Here is a 13,253-nt window from a genome sequence, read left to right on the forward strand (position 1 = left end):
ACAGGCAACCATTTAAACACATGCTTAAATCTCAGCGCTTTCAGTAAATCAGTATTCAGTATTTCAGTAAATCTCAGAAGCACAAAGTTTTGCTTGTGCTTTAGAGCTTTGCTGATCTAGGCTGATGGACTGGGAAAAAGAAAGTATTTTCAATACTGAAGAATTGCCAGCATCTGGAATTTGTCTAGTTTTTATGCCTCAGTGGAACATGTGTAAAAGAGCATTGAACCCCAATGTTGCTGCAGCCTTGTGCAGCAACAATGCCCATGTAAATGGCTGCAGCTTCTGTGGGTGATACAGGCTCAGAACACATTACTTCAGTCTCTGACAACAGCTACTCTTCTGGAAATGCATAAGGGCCAAATTCAGACCTGAGAGAGAGAAAGTTTAAGTTCAAAATTGCAAACACATACCCTGGATCTGAACTTGACCTTAAGCTGATTTGGATTTCCAGTAAAAATATATCAGAGAAACCAGAGAGATTTTTTCTGCTGATTTTTGCATGAAATGTTTTGATGACAAAATTCGTTTCTGGTGGTAAAACATATGATGCTATTAAGAGGAATGCAACTAATTGAGAATGAACAGGAATTGAATAAATTTGCCTACAATCTCTGTGGAAAAAAATCTAAGCTGGCAAGCTGCAGGTACTTCTTAAGCAGGAGGCGTTGCTTTTCTAAAGAGACTGTATTTATTATGGGTGGCTGGGTATCTGCATGCTGGCTCGGTTCCCTGTAGTAAGGAACTGACCACATTACTATGTGCAAACACAGGGCTCACTCAAGTGGTACTAAAAAGAGAAGAGGTGGGGCAAGCAGAGCTTTAAAAAGAAAAGAGGAGTCCATCCAAGTCTGGATGTAAAAAACAACTGCGTTTCGGAGAAGGACGGTACCTGGAGATTTTGCTCCCTGCACTCCATTGAAAGCTGTGCTGAAGAGCTTTCTGAATTCTCTGCTTTAAAGATTTAAACAGCAGCTTTGTTGCAAGGAAATTTGAAGTGATCTTTGTGAGCATGGCTTTTAAGCTGTGTTAAATTTGTGGCAAGAGTGTCAGGCATTTCATACTTGGCTTCCAAAAGAGAGGAAAAAAAAAGAAACAAAAGAGCAAGAGAAAAAAAGCCCTCATGTGTGTGGGGAAGAAATCTCCCAGGAATTTCTTCAAGGTTGTAGTCAGACACAGTAAGGTCTAAAGTGACAAGAAAAGCAAGGCAAAGATAAAACTTGAAATTGTGATAAGATGTCTGAGTCTAAAGTGACAGATTGCAGAAAACTTTTGGGATTACACATGCTCATCTTGTCCTGGATATGACTGAATACAAGCTAGTTTTTCTCTAGTGACAGCTCATAAACCCCTCAAGATTATGTTTCTCTTCCTTGTTGCTTTTTTGCCAGTGGCTTTTAAAATTGGTTTTGTCAGCCTCTCAGCTCTGCAGCACTGGAACTGTCCTAATGGATACAGATTAAAGCCTGAAAACTCTGCTTGTGTAGGTAAGTTACTGAACATTCCCAGATAAAAAAAAACCCCTTGCATTTATATTCTCTTAATTTAGCTTTATAATTTTCAAAAAGTTTTTTTACAGATTGCTTGTGTGTTGTACTGGCAGAACTGATAAATCAGCTTCTCAATATCTGTTGCATTTCAAAATGAACAGAACTTTGTTTTTCTTTTCTCTTTCAGAAATCAGCACTTTTCTGTTGGTTTAACTATCAGAAAACAGAATAGGTTTTCATATGATCATTATGATCATTAAGAGATATGAATTGTTCTCCAGTTATCAAAAGTCCTAGCCACAGCTTTAGTGTCTCCACTGTTTCAGTATATGAGCATGCATGTATTCATGCATCACTATATGTAAATTTTGAGTATAGGTGTATTTTTGTATTTCTGTATACATATATGAAGAGTGTTTTAATGATTATGTATTAATATGCATTTAGATGTGTGCTAAATAACTTTAAAAGCTATTTTTTTATGCTTATTATTACATATAAGTGTGTGCTCATGCTAATAATGCATCTCATACAATAGATGAACAGCAGGTGTGCTTAATACTGTGGTAGGGAGGTCTGGGAGAAATGTGCAACACTAACATTCCTGTAATCATCTTCAGTGATGATACACATAAAATGCAGGTTCCTATTTTTTACAAAGTGTAAGACAAAGGATGACAGCAGCTCCCCTGCTACTGTGAGATCCAATTTTTTCAAGAAATCCAGAGCCAATGAAGTTGTGTGCTTTGCAGTTAGGAGATGAGGAAATGCTCTGAAAGGGTTCAAGCAGCTCCTCATACTTGGAGTTAATGCTTTTGCCTTGGATTTCTTGGGCTTCAGAGGCTCTGACTCAGTTCTTGTCATGATTCTAGTGATGCAGTAACAGGTGCTTCCTCTGTGCTTTCTGCCAAGAAATACCATCTCCTAAGCACAAAATAGAAGCCTGCATGTTAAATGCTGTCAAACTGAGGGGGGAGGAGCTGGGCATTTCCTTGTGTACAAATTGTAAACCTGACTGAAGGTTTATCTGAGAACAAAACACACCTAGAGTGCTCCTACCCTGATGCTGGTTCAAACGACAAGAATACTTCTGAAATTAATCTCCATATTGCCACCTCTTACTATGTTTGCTTCATGTAGAAAAGCACTCTCAAAGTGCACAGACTGGACTCCCTTTAGGCAAACTCAAACCAGAGGGTGTCCCTGTAGGGGTCATTTTCCCTCTCTGCTGCTGGTGGCCATGGGGACAGCCTAGCCTGGTTCTCTGTAAGTTCAGGCTGAAATACATGCAGTGGGTGTGCCATATACTCAGAGGCTGTTGCTGTTTACACAGCCTTTCCTATAGATCCAGACCATTTGCTAGCATGTACTTAGCTTCCAAGAGCTCTTTAGGATGTCCATTAGTTATGGCTTCTGCACTACTGAGTTTCCCAATTAAGAGCTCATATATAATGGGAGAATTCTACTGAGATGAAGGGAATTGCTTGGCTACTGTTCAATGAATCAAAAACCCACTCTAAATATCAATATGCAAAAGGCTGAAAAGGCTGGTTTTTTCCCAGTGGACATATTTTGCACATTGATGCATATTACTCTTCCATTAATGAAGACATAACCAGGGCTGCATAAAGTATTTTCTGTTGAAAATTAGCTGCTGTATGAATGAAGAACTAGATAAAACACTGAAACAGATTGGCTGGTAGCTCAGCAAACTCTCCAATAAATAGCAGCAAAAGAAATCTCCTGCATAAGAGTTGATGTTACTGTGACATACTCTGAGAAATTCCATAAGACACAGAATAAGTGAAAAATGAAATTACGGTAATTTTTCAATTTCAGGCCACTGGATTACAGAGGATTAAGCAAAGGTGAAATTTTGACATGAAATCTAAGACTGCAGGATGCTTTGGTGTAAGGGATTTCCCTTCCTCTTTCCTCCGTGTCCTGGACACACAACTGATGTTCTGAGCAGAAGAGCGGACGTGTGGTATTCTAGTTCAGTAATTCTAGTTCAGTAATTATATGAGGCAGAGGGTGCTGTGGAAGCAAGTGGCAGGAAGCTGGAGGCAGGCTTTGAAGGTAATACTGGAGATAAAAGTGGTGAGTGGGAGATGTGATTCATACCACTGAGCTGTGAACAATGACAGCAAGCTGAGTCGTGGCCTGGCCACCATTCTTGGCGAGCTGTAATAGATACACCAATTGCAAAATATTCTTAATCATCTGAGGCTGTGGTGGCAACCTGCCAGCCATAAGGATTCCCCTGAATTGAGAAGGTGTCTGCTCTTTGTTAGTGAACTGTTACAAGTGATACTTGCCAGAATGTGTGTAGGCTTTTCTAGATCTGTTTTCCACACTGTGGCTTAAGATGAAGGTCTAGGTCATCTTCTTACATTGCTAAATAGCTTACTCCTTAATTAGTTCCTTTTATTTCTATGGACATTCAAAGATCAAAGACCTCCTCATCCTGTGGAAGTATAATGAAATTCAACCCTAAATGTCTCACATAATTTTATACAGTTATTTTAAGAGAGATTATTTGAATCCTGACTTGTTATGACAAGAGAGAAGGGACCTTTCTAAGGTGCTGTTAGTCCCAAAACAGCAAGGCTTATAGGAAAGAAAGTATGGGAGAAGAGATCACAAGGTCAGAGCAAAACTTGTCTGATGAATGAATACATCAATATATTGACAAGTCATGGTAGAATTGGAAGCATTTCTGCATTTTTGACAGGCCATCTTGAATTAAGAGCTTGTTTTAAGATGCTGTGAGGACTGTGGATCAGTCACCTTTAATAATTCATATTTTGAAGACCCTAGTGGAAACATAGAACCTTCTACCTCTGAAAAAAAAAATACTCTGACCTACAAAGGAGCTATTATTGCTACAAAGAAAAAAACACATGCATAGATTGTCCCAGGAGAGCTTTGATTTGTAACATATTTGGCAACATAAGCATAACACAGTGTACCAGAGGATGGGGCTGTGCCTGCTGGAATCAATTGCCTGTGCCCTCCTGAAACACCACGTTAACAACAGTATTTTTTATTCTCTCATGCTGCACAGATGCTTAGATACTCAAGACTGAAAAAGTTTTCCATGTTTGTCTGAAGAAGGCCCTAGAGCAGCCTCTGGCATTATCACTTTTAGAGTTAAATTCTGTTAGTCTTGGGCTACCCTAGGTGAATATATTATCTTCTGGATACTGCAAGACTGGAAGTGTACTTTGGTTCCAGGGCTGACATTAAGTATTGTGTAAGCTTGAAAAATGAAGAAAAATAACAATTTTTAAGATACCAAACGGTATTGTAAAAAAGTCTTGGAAGAAGGCAACACAAAACCCATATTTTTGAGGTTTTGCCTCATCATAGATTCTTAAACTCAGCACATCTCTACCAAATCTTGACATTAACTGCTGAGGCCTTGTCAGTTCTACAGGGCTAACATGCTGCTCATTCCTACAGAGCTACAGCCTGCAACTGAAGGTGACAACTGCAGCTATCTAGGTCAGCTCTTTTGGTCACATGCTTCCTTCTGTGTGTCCAGCCTTACTCTTTTCTATCTTCCTGTTCACCTCTCTCCTGCCACAGAGATGAGGAACGTAAAGTTATTAGTCTTTGTTTTACATCTTTAAATTCCCTTTAATTATCTAAATCCTGTCTTCACTTTACTCCATTCTTCTGAAGATATGCTGTTAAAACTTCTTGTGTGTATTCTGAGAAATATGAAATGCCAAAACCCTTTTAACTCTCCTTCCTTTCTCTGCAAGCATCTCATGAGGAGCAGTAAGATCTAATGAAATGGGCAACTGTTTCCTACCCCTGTCATGACAGGGATAAGCCTGATAAGATGCCTGTGCTTCCCTCTGTATTTCAGAAGAGCTGCAGTGGAGGTGTGGTTTTCCCTTGTTTTCAGTAGCTGTCTTCCAGCTAGCTCACTTCTTATTATACTGACTTGGGGAAAGGAGTTGTAAATATTTTTACCACATAGTAGTCAGGCATTCTTGAGCATGGGTCTGAACCACAGACCAATTCATGAGAAGATTCACATTCTGATGGATCCAGCTGAATGTGGAGAAATACTATCTTCAGCTGTAAAAGCTTGGATCAAAATAGGAAAGAGGCAAATATGTTACAAGACAGAAATGGCATCACCCATCACATGATGCCTAATACTAAAGAGGGCTAAGGGGCAGACTCCCAAGCCAGTGACTAATATTAAAAAACTCATTGTTTTGCCCTGTATAAAACAGCAGTTACTAATTTCATATTCTGTTCTAAAAAAAACCTGACTACTTTTTAGTACCTAATTTGAAATCTGATTTTAACGGGAGCTGGATGATGGTATTTGATGATGTCTCACAGCCGCTCTCTTTGAAAGGCAAGCCAGTAATAATATGTTGGAAGTTGCAGGATCCAGGTCTATTTTATAGCTACTAATTTACACATAGACTTTATTTCACATATAATGTATTTCAAAGGTAGATATTTTTTTCCATTCTAGTGAGCAAACACTTGAGATCAGAGTTCAGAAAGGAAAAAAAAAAAAAAGATGCTGTTGTTCCTGGGGATCTTTTTTGCCCTTTCTCGACAAGATGTCTGCTACTGTTTTCTAAATTGTATTTCAATTCTCAATTTGATTCTATTTTATACTTGATAAATCACATGTTCTCACTTGGTGCCATACCTGTGACATGATCACCTCTGGGCTGGAAGACACCAGGAGTTACAACGTCCTCGTTGTGTTCATGTTGTATTTGTCACCATCATACGTGAGCATTTCACAGCCTCTACCCTCTCAAAAATTGTGTATGATCACCTTCTATTTTAAGCCTCATTTAAAACTGGAGATAAAACATACTGAACTGTGCATCATCTGTTTCATTTTGACCTGCTGGTATCTGGAGTGTCTTTTTCCATTTCCATCTTCCATTCTTTGAGCTGGATGCTTTAAACACAGTAGATAAAAGCGATGGGCTGCTTTCTTTGTCACCCAGATGAATTTTCATATTCAGCCTTGTTGAAAAGATTATGGTGGTGGTTGGATACAGCTGATTGAATCAATCACAAGTCCAACTCACCAGGAACTAGATTTGCATGAGGTTATTTGAGTGTATGTATCTGCACATATACTTTATGTATATAATGTATGTATTTGGGGCCATAATGAAATTCAAGTTCTGGCTAACTGTGGTTTCTCTGTGTCCCTGCCAGGCATACTAATGCTTCAACCTTCTGCAACTAGAGCCTTTCTCAGGACTCTCAATAAAGTAGTATATTTGTACGCAAAGTCTTTGAGAGCTGCCAACATCGTGATGACATGATTCATCGTTTTTGCTGATTCTCAAGGCATTTTTTGCATAAAGAAGTCTTTGAGAACTAAGCAGAACCTCATTCTTCCTTTCAGGGCTGGCTGTCAGGGCACTGCAGACAGCTTTTGTGTTCACTAAGCCGATTTCTTTCACAGGGTAAAGTTCCCACTGGGGGGTGTGGTTGCCAGGACACGTAAAACAGCTTCAACAGGATGCAACTCCATGCTTTCCTTTGGCACTAAAAGTGCAGATGAAGGCACTGCTAGTTACACCTGATGGATGGTTTTGTCACTGAGTTCTCCTAAACCTCAAAAAACAGCTTTTTTTTTTTTTTTTGTTTATTTTGTTTTGGGGTTGGTCGTTTGATTGGTTGATTGGTTGATTAGTTTTGGGTTTTTGGTTGGATTTTGTTTTTTTTTGTTTTTTTGCACTTTAAACAAAGAAGAGAGGGTCTTAAGCAGAGGATCCTCTTCCATTGTTAAAGCCATAAATGCTGAACATTCACAGTGCTGTGGCCTGTTTCACAATAACACTGTGTCTCTTGGCTCTTCCTGCTTACCACTGGAAGGGCACTGTCCAGTGGCTGAGCTGCCCGTAGCCCTGTGCCCCTGCTCTTTTATTGGGCAGCTCTCCTTCTTGAGAGCCATTCCTCAGCTGGAGCCACAGCTTGCTTTTCAATATGTGTGGGATTTGCTTTTACTGTGTGAATTTTGGTGGTGATGAAAACGGACAGGCTGATAACCTGAAATCTTCTCTTCAAGTACATTTACTGAGGAAAGAGTGTAAATTCCTGTAGCTTGATCAATAAGTGTTCTCTTTCTTAGACAGACAGCTTTGTATACTCATATAAATCTGGAAAATGCCCCCTGGAAATAAAAGGTCATTGTCCTTTTACCTTGGCCTGTTGCTCAGAAACCTGTGTTTGGTAAAGCATGTCCTCTCAGTCTGACCTTGACTTTAGAATATTCACTGCCTTCAGGGTTTTCCCTGGTAGCTAGTTCCCTTGGTGATTCACCCTTCCTGTTAAAATGTGAATTTAATGTCTGAATTTGAATTCCCTGGCTTTAGTTCTCAGCTATCAGTCCTTGTTAAGTTGTTCCTGAAAAAGATTATAGTGTCTTTTAGAAAATCTGCTACATTTTCTTTGTGAAGGTGTTAATTTGTGGTGCTTAATCCTTCTTCCAAGCTTCTTTCTGATAATTTAAGCATTCTGAGCTCTTGAATTTCTCATAGAAAGGCACTTTTCTTTACCTTCAGATCAGGCTTTCTATCCCTGTTGTATGCATTTTCTAATTTTTCATGATCCTTTAAAAACTTTTATCTAAGAAATACAAGCAACATGCCAATATAGTCTGACCACTGCCACATAGAAAAGCATTTTTTTTCCTCACAGTCATTAATTTCTCCTATGTTTGTGTTGTGATTTGAATTTTCTTGCCCAGTAGCAAGCTAAGAGATCAGCTTTCTGTCCAGTATGAACACATATCCTTCTCAGAGAAAGAAGTCTTTCAGATCCAATCTATAGGCCAGGCCCATTTTTTTTACTCTTAGTTAATGTGCTCTTTATTGTGATGGAATAATAGCTCATCAGTGCTTCACATTGCTTAATCAAAAAACCTCTCTCTTTAGCAATCCTATATCTACACAGTTGCCTTTTTCACCCATAATTGTGATTTCCACAGAGAAATAACTTCAGGTTCATTTAGCAAGCTATTACTGTCACAAAAGTGTATTGACAAACATAAACTACATAATGAACACATTCTTACACCTGCTGTGGTGCTGGTGGCTGGATCAGGTCAAGTGTCCAGCTTAGTCAGTCAGTTCTTGATTTAATAACCAGTGCCTCAGGGAGAGAGAGGCAAACAGTGCTCATGTCAGACACTGACAGCAGCTGGACAAGGAGCTGAGGTCATCAAAGCCCTCGTCCCATGGCTATCACAGAGCCCTTTAGCTTCAGTGGCATCCTGGCAGTGTTTGCCAGGAGTCTCTAGTTTTAATGGTGACCTGCAGCCCATGGTGTCTGTAGCACGTTAACACACTTCTAAGCCCATCAGACCTTCCTAGAGGGGATTTGGAAGAGTTTCTCTTTTAATGCCGTGGAGAATGGAATGTACAATCCTGGTGCATGTGGGAAAATATGCTCCTGAAAGCTGATTGTTGGGAGAAAATTGTGGGTTAGAATGAGAGTACTTTATGGAATTACATTGCTGAAAATGCTCCTGCTTTATCTTTGCAATCCAACAAAAATCAGTTGCATGTGCTCTGATAACATTTCATACATTGTCAAGTTAGTTCAGCTGCTATTTGGAGCACCCACGTGTGGGAAAACTCTAAACAATATGGAAGCCTTCCCTAGTCAGTACAGACACATTAGGTGCTGAAAAGCATTGACATTCTTTTTGAACACCTTTGGTACTTGGGCACAGATGAAACCCTTTGGAACACTTCATTCTAAGCATGGTTTCTTAAAGCAGTTCAGGAAACTGGTCTGCAGAACCACGGGATAGCAGAGATCTGCTTGCTTAGGTCTCCCTGAGTTGTTGAGAAAGTTTCTTCCAAAGTCTTTTGTGAGTTGGTTAAGTTGCTGTTCCTTGTAGTCAAGGTGCCCTTCTTTAAACTTAAGGGAATTCTCACATAACACACACAGACCTAGTTTTGGTTGTGAATCCACATCCCTTAGTGACTTATTCAAGTGTATCTCTTTAAAACAAAATGTGTTGGTTCCTTTATTCCTGCATGTTCTGAGTCACATGGTAAAGTACAGAACAAAAGCCACTGACATCAATGAGAACTTGGGCAAGAGAAAAGCTGCTCCTTAAAGCAACCATCACACAGTAATTGAAGAAGGAAAATATACAAAAAATATACCAACATATGGTACTGTCAGATATCGAGTACCTTGAGAAGTTACTATCGGATGTGTTTGTTTTCAGCAGGAACTAAAATTTATCGCAATTTTGTGGGGCAATTATCCATGGTACTGCAAATTTCTTTTCCCCTTAGTATAAAATAAGGTCCTCAGTGGTAATATTTTTTTTTTTTTTAAACAGATTCCTTTGTTTAGGACTTAATTAATAGTCACTTCCTCAAGCCCAGACAAAACACCATAATTACTTCAGATGTCTTTCAGTTCCTAAAGGCTCTGGCCTAACCTACCAGTTAAAAGCCTAGTTTCTAATTAATTTGCTCAGTGCCTTGGTTTTGGCTTGTTTCTGTCAGAATACAGTGAGAATTTTTGTGTTTTGTATGTCTGTTTGAGATTTGACTCAAACAAAAATGAGCTCAATGTTGAGCTCAGTTCTGCGACAGTCTGTTTTCTGCTTTGCTGTTTTGCAAAGTCTGCTAATTTGTTGGCAAAATTATTACTGTTGAAAAAGGGATAAAGATAGAAGCAAGCAGCTGCAAGCTGCATTTGCATAGCAAATAATAACACAAATCAAGACAAGTCTGTTCCCTGTGTTTCAGCAATTAGAGATCAATGCCCAGACACTGGGGAGAAGGGTAATTTTCCTTGACAGTCAAAAAACCCCCCCAAAATAAAAATACAACACCATCCAAAATCACTGTGAATGTGACCATGATAAATTACCTAGACCCTCCCTCCCCAATAATTCTGAAACAAATGCATGAAAGAATACACAGCTGTCCTCATTTCATTTTTGATGATGGGGTATTAAATTTTGTGATAATTTATTATTACATAAGTTTGTCAAAGGTATTCTTTCTCCTTGTTCTTTACTGCTTTTGCTAGCTGAATTTTCCTGATCTTTTTCAAATACCTATTTCAGATATTGATGAGTGCCTTGAAGGTGGTTTGGGAACCTGTGGCCAAACCTGTATCAATATTCCAGGGTCGTACATCTGCTCCTGTTTGCCCGGCTACTCCTTGGGTATTGACAAGCAGTCTTGCTATGTGAACGGTAAGCACATTTTCTTTTTTGAAGACTGAAAAAGGGCTTTAGAGATTCATTAGCATTCCTTTTCAAAGTGAACCAGGCCTGCTGGTTCCTACTGGTCAGTGACTGGGGTTCTCTGGTTTGCTGACAAAAAACTGCTACTGTGTGGGTAAGAGACAAGGCCAAAAATGGATGCCACGAAAGAATGAGGGTGAAGAATGTAAACTTCTTCATGTGGTGGTAGAAAGATGAATGAACATATGAAAACAAACCACTAAACTTAACAATTACTTCCTATTTGCCCTCTCTGCCAGTTTAAAACTGTAAACTCTCTTATCCCATCCTTACTTCCAAGAAGACATGGCAGTACACAAGATTCTGCTACCTTGGCTGCTTTCAGTCTGTTGGCCTTGGTGTCTTCGCAGTATGTTTAGGTTCTAGGGACAGATTAGAAGCAGGAAGCCCTTATTTTTGGTTCCATCCATTGGCAGCTAAAACAAGTGTTACTGTGTTTTTTCTCTCTTCCTCTGACATGATTGTATAAATTGATTTTTAAATGTGGGAATGCATTTAAATTTAAAAGTTTTTAGCTCTTCTAAGAAGAAAATATTTGCAGTTACAGCCTTTGATTAACCCTCATTTTGTCATCAACTGATGTTACCCAGGGGAAAAAAAAAGAGTTGGGTTTTATTGATTAGCTTAATCCTGTGTTGCATCTAGAGTATGAGGTGGGGGTGCTCTGAAGTTCATCTCTTACCTCCCCACTTTGACTTCCTGGATGCTTGGCTTTGGCTCCTGTCTGGGATACACCATAGCTCCCTTCTGATCCAGGACCTCAAGTTTTCTATTTTTTGGCTAGTATTTACCCAGGACTATCTTGGTAATGCAGAGATGGGATGTGACAAGGCATGTTTCTGACCTGAGAAGTGTGAGTTGTTCTTGAGTCCCTTTGTGTGTAGATTTTGGGACCATGAACATAATCAAAATTATTCTGTAGAGCTCCTAGACTGTCATCAACACAATTATTTTAGTCCAGGCCTTAGAATCGTCATAATTATCAGCAACATGTAACTCACAAAGATCCAGACTGGATTTTTTGTGGTCCTGCCTAAACATCCATAGTTCCTTTGCAAGCTCTCCACTTCTGAACTGAAGTGAAAACCAACGTGTTCCTTCCCAGTGATATTTGTGCACAGGTGTCTTTCAAAGAACAATCTTTCCTTCATATTGGAGTACTTCAACTTTTTAACATGTTATTACTAACATTTATAGTAATAGCAGAAAGTGGCAGATAGAGCTGTTGTGATGGATAAGGAAGCCTTAAGTCAGGTATAAACCCTTCTGTGGGGGATGCACCAGGTGAAATACCCTCATGTTATAAAGACAGGAAGATCTTTGGTGCAGATATGGTTTACCTGGAAATTAAAACCCTGATAAAATTGAGTCCTAAATCTGACTGGTGCCTCTGTAGCAAAAAATTACATTTGTTCAGTTCTTGTTCCATTTAGAGCCCTCATTCACAGGTGCTTGGTAAGGGAATTCAGAGAGTGGAAAGGACAAAACCAAAGTGTATAAATGTTCTTGGTCAACTAATTGGCAAAACTGCAGGCAGTAGCTGTCAAATCCCTTAGATAAATCAGCTTGGCTACTCTTCAGTGTTCATTTAACATTCACATGAAGCAAGTCTTCATTGTTCAAATATGAGGTTGCTCAGTTCAAGTAGCAGCAGGAAAAGGAAGTAATTAAAATCCTGTAACCAGCTGTTATAATTAGGTGATTAGGTGATCGCTTTAAAATTTGAGATACAAAACATTCTGCTAACATAGAAACACTGTACTGTCCATCTTCCCTGTGAACAAGACAAAATTACATCTCGGGCACTCATCAGGACTTTCTTCACTTGGAGAAATCAAAATTTGTCTAATTCCTCTGCTTTGAAAGGAGAATTAAAAAAACCTTGCAACTATGAAGGTGAAGTATCTGTCTCAATTTTGTAGAAGAGTTTTTGTTGATTTTAAAGCCTCGGTTTTCATGCTAATAGTAAAGATATTTAGTTAAAAAAATATATGACCCTTGTAAATAAAACCAATTTAATTTTCAAATATATATGTGTAAGAAAACTGGTGGCAGTGCACCTTTGATGGCATCTATTCCCAGTTAATGGAGAGTTGCTTCTTCATTGCGGAACAATTTGGCAATTGATTACACAGGCTTGAAAGCTGTCATCCTGTTTGATCTATATAAAAAATTGCATTTCAAAGTCAGTTGATTTGAGTGCTACTTGTATGCCAGGATCTGTTGTTTCAGACAACCATGTTCTGAAATTCCAACATGACTAACACAATGGGATTTTTGTTTTGTATTATTTTTTAGTTTAAAATCAAATGAAAGAATAGACTCGATGACCACAAACAAGTATTTATATATAAACAAACCAAAAAGCAAACAATACACCCATGTTTATTTTCAAAATGAAAGTTAAAATGTGTTGGTTACATAAGAACTGCTTTCCTATATGCACTTGACAGCCTAAATGAAAACCCTTGTGGTTT

The 13,253-nt window shown here is 38.9% G+C and overlaps 1 protein-coding gene across 1 annotated transcript in view; it reads left to right on the forward strand.

The window, feature by feature from the left end:
- The first annotated feature begins 875 nt into the window (after positions 1 to 875).
- EGF (epidermal growth factor) overlaps positions 876 to 13,253 on the forward strand; it is a 58,195-nt gene continuing 45,817 nt past the window's right edge. The window contains exons 1-2 of the mRNA XM_041395811.1: positions 876 to 1,487; positions 10,594 to 10,725. Coding sequence (XP_041251745.1) covers positions 1,361 to 1,487; positions 10,594 to 10,725 — 259 coding nt within the window. The 5' untranslated portion in view covers positions 876 to 1,360. The remainder of the gene's footprint in view (positions 1,488 to 10,593; positions 10,726 to 13,253) is intronic.

This window comes from Onychostruthus taczanowskii, unplaced genomic scaffold (assembly GCF_017590055.1).
Source record: "Onychostruthus taczanowskii isolate IOZ18803 unplaced genomic scaffold, ASM1759005v1 scaffold12, whole genome shotgun sequence".
In the NCBI taxonomy this organism is placed as follows: Eukaryota; Metazoa; Chordata; class Aves; order Passeriformes; family Passeridae; genus Onychostruthus; species Onychostruthus taczanowskii.